Source organism: Triticum dicoccoides, chromosome 2A (assembly GCF_002162155.2).
Source record: "Triticum dicoccoides isolate Atlit2015 ecotype Zavitan chromosome 2A, WEW_v2.0, whole genome shotgun sequence".
Lineage (NCBI taxonomy): Eukaryota > Viridiplantae > Streptophyta > Magnoliopsida > Poales > Poaceae > Triticum > Triticum dicoccoides.
This window is the reverse complement of record NC_041382.1, coordinates 329,356,399-329,363,732: the sequence shown is the minus strand read 5'-3', so window position 1 is coordinate 329,363,732 and position 7,334 is coordinate 329,356,399. Positions and strand designations below refer to the sequence as shown.

Genomic DNA, 7,334 nt, shown 5'->3' with positions numbered 1-7,334 from the left:
TTTTAGGCCATACAAGCAGTGGGGAAAAGAAAAGCAGTCTATATGTGATGAAGCAAGCCTAAGTCAAATAGGTAATGCCCATACAACCAAATTCATTACAATGGATGGATCTCGGTCCTAAAACTGGAAAGTAAATATGCATAACAGAAGTGAATCGTAGAACGTGATTTATACAACTTCATGAATATACTTAATATCCTCGCAGCACCATATCCATATTACTTGAGGAAGTAAATAATCAAAAGACAATCACACATGAGTTGTAGGGTTTTATCGTTTCCACTTTACAATCCGAACAAAACTATATAGTTGATCTGCAAGTAATTACATGCACGACAATGGATTCGACAAATGTCCATCTTTTATGGCATAAACACATATATATTGATTACAGTCAGTAATGAGAAGTGATGGTAGCTCACTCTATAACATCGTCCACACCAGGAAAATATGGTAAAGCAGTCAGATCCCACGACAAATATGATATGAAAATCTTGGAAAGAGAACTATCTAGAGAACAAACTTACATGTAAAGATGTGTTATGGCCTGTGAAAATGGAAGTGTTATGTCACACTATTTGGCTATTGCTATAGAAAAGCTGCTGCAACAATAAAAATAAAAACTAAAAAATTGTGCTTATGCGCAGTATAATGCCTGGTCATCAATATTTTGCATCAAATCTCAGCAAATGCTCTAAGTACATATATCAGGAACTTCTTCTAATACTCTAGTAAAATAATCTAAATTAGCCGATGTGGAATCCTTCAGAACTAATCGGCCGACATAAAGTCAGGTGAAATCAATAGCATAACATAACAATAATTAAATGCTTAGTTTTACTTAAAGGTATTTTATTTACATATCTATAAAGCCATCGGCGCCTGACATTATCAAATTATAATAATCAGTTTGCCACACTACACATTTATTTAACTTGTAATAAAACTTCAACAAACATATCAACTAATGGTAACTGGTGTATGCCACGCAGAGAAAATTGCACTCTGGTAGAGCAACCACATGCTAGAAGCTGACAAAAGTATTACAGATTGACAATAAATAATAGATAGCTCCATCAGTACCCACCGTTGTTGGGACTATCAAATTAAAATTCCATATCTATCAGAAAACTGACAAAGCTTGAGGGCCTCTTAAATACGAAGAAACGGCATGTGCAGAGGGGCCATACATACTGATTAAGAAAAGTCACTTTTTAGCAACCAGACTCCCTTCATTCAACGAAGGAGAGGTGGGGGCATGGTCATGGGATTTGGGATCTGGAGCAGTAGGGCTGAAAATAGAGAAACCATACACATCATAACGATGATGTACTTCAACAGCCATGCATAGAGCAACACATCCTCGGCACCCTTCTCTTTGCCACCGCCAAACAGGAGCCGGTGGTGAGGCGCCGGCCGGCCGGCGTCACCTCTCCCACTCCGCCGCAAATCTGTTAGCAATGCCTGACCTCCGCCCACCCTCGTATCCCCTCTCCTCTGCAACGGCTTGCTCTCTCCTCGATCTCAACTAATACATCAGGAAATATAAAGAATTAGTCCCTAAGCATCAACTGTACTGATGCAGCAGACACAGCTTCATATTATGGATTTTAAGTTCATCATACTTTGTTTGGAAAAACATTAGAATTTCATCAAAGGAAACCGTTTAAACTTAACTGTATTTGCTAGTCTTGAATTAAATTATCTCTGTGGGATTGACAGAAATCTGTCACCATTGAAACCAATGTATGGCTGCAAATGTTAATATCCTAGAATCTGCACTGCATCCAGTAAGTTTCTCAATGGTATATATTTTGGAAAACTGAAACGACATGTGCATATTAGGTGAAACTTGCAGGATTATGTGCTAATTATATCTATTTTCCATGACCTGTAGTGTTATGATTCCTTTTTGGTAGATCAATAACGGTTATCCAGTAGCACTAATACAGAAGAAAGGTTTAAACGAACAATGGTCGAGCAAAGCAACACGGGGAGGTGATTGCTTACATATAAAACACGGGGAGGTGCTTGCTTGCTTCACCTCACCTGAATTTTTAAAAGGTTTTTCTATTATTATTGTGTTGACACTATGACAGCATGTTTACGCCAGGATAAAATCTTGTCAAAATTATCTGTCTAGTTCAAACAGGATATCAAGTTCAATAATATGACAACGATAGTTTATCATCTGCTATTATTATGCTATATGACATGAAGTGTACACGTTTAACTGGGCAAAATAGAACATACACGGGATCGGCAAAATTTTGCCCAGAGCCTTCCTACTCGTCCTAGGCACCTCCCTGCCTCTCTCCCCTTAATCAGGCTAATAAAAATATAGACCCAAGTTGTATATGAATCATCCTAATCAACAGCAACATGATTTACATCGTCCCTGTAAGAATTTTATAGCTTGCAAAGCAGCCTGTTCATAGGCGGACAGTGCCCCCGTACCGCCAGTTGCCCAGAAGAACATCCTATCTGGCGGCAGGGAATCACTGCTTTGGCTCCACTCCAACAAGCACAACCCCATCGTCAATAATCTCACACACGCATGAAAGAGCGGGCAAACAAAACTGCGCCACCAGGGTCTAAAAAATTGGGATCACAAAAGACACAGCAAGGCACATCCTAGCACAGGAAGCAGTATAAATGAAATAAGCAGCATAAGAAACCGAAACAAACAAATAAAGCATGCACGCAACACCCGGTCAGGTAGCAGAATAAAATAGTAAGTAATATAGAGAAACAAAAAGAAAGAAAACAGAAAATGGAGGCACAGGACACAAACCTTGACAGCAAGTCAGGGGATCGGCGAGCTGACAGATGGGTAAACGACAAAGCAAGTGAAGGCAACGACAACTGGACCTGCAAAACAGAAGGAAGCAGGGACCCACGTGACGGATAGTGTAAAGCTATCTATCGCTAGAACTACATTTAAGTAAGATCATGAAACTAAAATCTGCTATGCCATTACCTACACAGCCTTTGTATATGTTATTAGATTAACATGTATGGAGACAACAGAATATACCAGGGGGTAATTAAGTAACACCAGGAAAACTATTACCAAGGTAATGGGGTTCATAACATACCTGAATGGTGCTATGGGCAAAAATCCATTGTCTACTTCTCTTGAAGCTAACATCTACCCTTTGCCAAGGAATTCTATTCAGGCTTTTGAGCGTTACTTCTGAAATAGGGGACATATTAATTCAGTTAGAAAAAATATCGTCTTAATCATCCAGGAGAAATGGAAGTATGGAACAGTATTGGATATAATACAAAAAACACTAAATAACAACAAAACTGTAGCTCCAATGCAAACATGAACCAGCGTAAAGACTTTGTCATTAGAAACTTGGCATATATGGTTTCTGCTAGTTTATCAAGTCCTTGGACAATAAACATCACATCATCATGGAAAGCCTGGTACTACTATAACTCCAATTCAGTATCTTACCTTCCATTTCACTTGTAGTTTTTGCCTGATAAATCCTTTCATCCGAAAAATCAACATCCCGAGCCTTTGGTTTTTCCACATATACAACATGTGGATATCTTACATCATCCACAAAATCTCCTTTCTGATGCCAGAGGATTTTGAAACATAATAACCCTGTTACAAACCAGATATGGGCTGATAATAAATAGATCATTACCTTGGTAAGCTCGTGTTGACGGCGTATTGAAGATGTCTTCCAGCCAACAATGACTGAACTTTTACTCAAGGCCATAAAATAAAGTGCTTTAAATTCAGAATTGGTAAATAGATAGCCAATATGTTTATATTGATCTGCTAAGTAAAAATATTCATGGCACAAGGATACAATCGCCACAAACATTTGAGTAAGCAACATAGCGCTTGAAAGAACGAACAACTGATCTGCACGTAGAAACACAGTATAAGATGCTCTGTTTGACACTATTTGATAGTGATAATAGCTGGAATTTGAGCGTGGTGACATCATGTACTTTCATATACCACACGACCGATAACAATACCTTGAGTTAAAGCAATAATTTTTCACACATACACACTTGCATTTTCCTCTGCTCCTCTGATATCTTCTGTCAGTGCACCTTGGGTCTCCATGAACCACCAATTTCATCTATAAAAGTATTGCATAGACGTAGCCATATTAGTCGATCAGACATGGTAAGAAATAAACAATACAATATTCTTGATACCGATTTAGCTATGCAAAGAATGACCAGAAATTGCAACGAGGTAAGTTCCTAAAGAAGATGCACATCAAAGAGATAAGAGAACTTACATGGGTATCAAAATAATATGATCTCTGTACAAATATATGCCTGTTGTCTTTAAACAGATCCTTTGAAGAAATTTACTGTGAGTAAAAATCTCCAACAATAATTATAGAATCATGTAAACTTTTGCTTAGTTGTATGTAATCATATAACTGAAACTGTAGAACATACTGCCCTCCTCTAAGCAGCCCACCTTGAGCATTTTTACAAACAGCTAGTGCTTAGATCTACAGCCTCAAAGGCAAAACGTGAGAGAGAGAAAATGAGTGCGGGAGAGAGAGAGAGATGGTTGGGGGCTCACATATGGCATGCCAGGAAAAATTCTTTTCAAAACAAGCCCATAGGAAGTATAATCAAGCATCTTCAGCTACAAAAGTTTCTTTCAGCAGGCTTTTCCATGTTGATATATCTGGATGGTCCGAGTTTCAAAAGATTTTCTTAGAGACGTTAGGTAAATCTGGCTATAATGGCCCTCCAGATCGTAGGAATGATCCTGCAAAATTCCTATGTATGCTTGCCTATGTCTCAGTTTCACATGAATTTATACATACCTTCTAGCTCAATTTTTGTGCCTTTTTTTGGAATGCCTATGCATTTATGACCTATATGGCTTTTCTCTTATAATCTGAAGAGTCCTCTAAATTATTTAAGGTTGCCTCTTTCCAGAAATGAAATAAAAATGTAAATTTAGTAAGCATGTGGATAAGAATAAAATGAAACTTCCTATCTGCAATAAAACTTCAAGCTCCATACTAAAAAATTAACAGGTCACAACAAATCACTGGAAAGTAGCATTTCATATTAGCTCTTTACTTAGGTTATTTTTCCCACCCCTCTCAGTTTGCACTTCCTTATTGATTATTGTTGAATCCATTCTATAACAAAAAAAAAGAGTCACTCAAGGTAAAATGTGAACTTTGATCCAAAACTATAAGAACAAGGAAAATGCCTTTTTACCTGTGTTTCTTACGATGGTTTCCCTTTACATATGTGATGTTGTAGTCAGCTAGCCGCAGATGAAGCATCAAGAACACAAGTCATGATCAAATATTGCTTCCAGATGGAATTTCCTCAAACAAGTTATGCACGTGTTGTACTTTCCTGTTGGAAATATGAACAACAACAAACATGTCATCACTGTAATGAAATTGAAGGACGTCTATGAATTGGACATTCAAACTTCATATGGGCATTACTAACTAATCTTCCTCCATATATCTGCAAGTATCCATGTAGAAAAAAAACATCTCCAAGTTACGCTGATCTGATTCAAGCTCCATACAAATCCTAAACAAAATCAAATCAGGGGGTACCTGGCGCTTGAATTGATCTGGACATGGCGGCACCATTTGTGGAGAGAAGCACTTGGGGAGGTCAATGGCGAGCAAGGCCGTGGCGGTAGTGACGACGCAGGACAAAGGCGCAGGGAGAGGAGAGGCCAGCACCACTGCATTCCCTGCTTGGGAGCCAGAATCCGCACGCTCCCAGCCACCCCATCGGGCCATGTGGTCCTCCACTCTGCTCTAGCAGCGGCGGGATCAGGCCCTGTGCGACTGTGCTCATCCGGCGACCCCCATCTCCTGCCTTTGCACCCCCCTCGTCCACTTCTCTCCTCTACGCCTAGGCTCCTCCCACCGCTGCTGCCGTCTCTCTATCAGCGAGTAGGTGGAAGAGGAAGACGAGGTTGAGGCACCCTGTCCAGATCTTGGCCCTGAAGATTAAACACGAACAAAAAAGTAAATCAACGGAAAGGAAATGGAAGGAGTAGATCCACGGAAGGAGGTCGGGCGGCTCACGGGGCACCATCTAGGGTCGTCTCCGCCACCGCCTCTACGAGGCTCCCCACCGGCCGACGACCAGGTCGTCGCGTCACCCCTCTTTTCCTCGGCTAGCTCATGAGACGAGGAGGGGCTTGGGACGGACCAGGAAGGGGGAGGAGGACAGATGCAGGAGGGCACGGCTAGGGTTCGTGGGGTGGCGGCTGAGAGAAGGGAGGACCGGAGGCGGGAGAGGTGCGGGCGGGCGGCTGTGGGGATTGGGGGGCCAATGGGCTTTCCAGGAGGCTGCACCAATCAGACCTTCACGCCGACGAACCCAGCCAGTACACGACGACCCCACTGACAAAGTGGCCCACCGATCATGTACATGGGAAAGAAATAACGTGATGAAACATGTAGTGAATATCCAACGGTGGAGGAAAGGCGTGGTGGGAATTTTACTTCGATCTGACGGTCAGCGAAGCAACCGATCGAGGGAGCATCCTCCAAGCGGAGCCTCTGTATTGTTTTAAATATTTAAGTTATTTTATATGTTATTATATATTATTGTTATTGTTATTATATATTTAACAGATACAAACATATGTAAGAAAACAATATCCCACATCTTATTAACTTATAAAAATAATTTCTTATTAATAAAATACTGGATTTTTGGCAACGAAAATCCTGTTGATTGTGTACAAAAGCTTGATAAGATTTAAGGACCAATGTAATAATAAATCACTTATTATTTAAATATATTTATAACAAAATGTTGAGCCCCTGTTTAATTATTGATAACATTGCTGCACCTAACCCAATGTTATAATTTGAATCAGCCCAGCAAAATCGTGTATTTCGAAAAAGTGCAACTGGCCTGTAATTTTTTAGGAAAAAAATAAATGGGACACATAAACGCTATATTATTTGTTCACCCAATCCAACAAATAGACTGTAATTCTAGAAAAAGAACAAATTGACTGTAAATTCTAAAAAAATGGTTAAATATGTGCCATATTTTTGAAGGCTGAAATGTGGGCCAATAGTTCGAAGCCAACGCAAGTCGTTGTCAACTTAGTTAAAAAATGATTCTGACATCGTTAGCCGTTGGATTTACATCCAACGACCGGCATCCATCTTCAATCTCTCGTCTTCTTCCTCCAGCATTGCCGGGACCACCTGCTCCCGCCTCCTGCTGCTAGCAGCTCTGCTTAGCACACTTCGCTGTGAAGCGCTACCCCACCGTTGGTCATGCCATCCCTCCACACCTCCTGTTCTTCTCCACCGATTGTCGAACCA

The 7,334-nt window shown here is 40.4% G+C and overlaps 1 protein-coding gene across 14 annotated transcripts; it reads right to left on the bottom strand.

Moving 5' to 3' along the window:
* Positions 1–343: 343 nt before the first annotated feature.
* Positions 344–6,345, bottom strand: LOC119354502. 14 transcript variants are annotated; one of them, XM_037621222.1, is made up of 10 exons: positions 6,072–6,345; positions 5,589–5,986; positions 4,009–5,376; positions 3,834–3,889; positions 3,666–3,718; positions 3,467–3,590; positions 3,099–3,196; positions 2,795–2,871; positions 1,678–1,781; positions 344–1,528 (listed from the first exon to the last, which is right to left on the bottom strand). In XM_037621222.1, the coding sequence occupies exons 3-9, from the start codon at positions 4,113–4,115 to the stop codon at positions 1,730–1,732; spliced, it is 567 nt and encodes a 188-aa protein (XP_037477119.1). In that variant the 5' UTR covers positions 4,116–5,376; positions 5,589–5,986; positions 6,072–6,345; the 3' UTR covers positions 344–1,528; positions 1,678–1,729. The 14 variants fall into 14 exon arrangements, 3 of the variants coding, with proteins under 3 accessions (XP_037477119.1, XP_037477117.1, XP_037477118.1); XR_005171002.1 differs by lacking the exon at positions 1,678–1,781 and having other exon boundaries at positions 3,467–3,889; positions 4,009–4,115; positions 4,281–4,355; positions 5,233–5,376; positions 6,072–6,341; XR_005171003.1 differs by lacking the exon at positions 1,678–1,781 and having other exon boundaries at positions 3,467–3,889; positions 4,009–4,115; positions 4,281–4,340; positions 5,233–5,376; positions 6,072–6,340.
* Positions 6,346–7,334: the final 989 nt, after the last annotated feature.

Coding starts and splice junctions, on each gene's coding strand:
- LOC119354502 (XM_037621221.1), bottom strand. CDS start 4,115: ATGAAATTGGTGGTTCATGGAGACCCAAGGTGCACTGACAGAAGATAT. Junction 3,890..4,008: donor AATTATTGCTTTAACTCAAG/GTATTGTTATCG, acceptor TTCTACGTGCAG/ATCAGTTGTTCGTTCTTTCA. Junction 3,197..3,466: donor AACTACAAGTGAAATGGAAG/GTAAGATACTGA, acceptor CCCCTATTTCAG/AAGTAACGCTCAAAAGCCTG.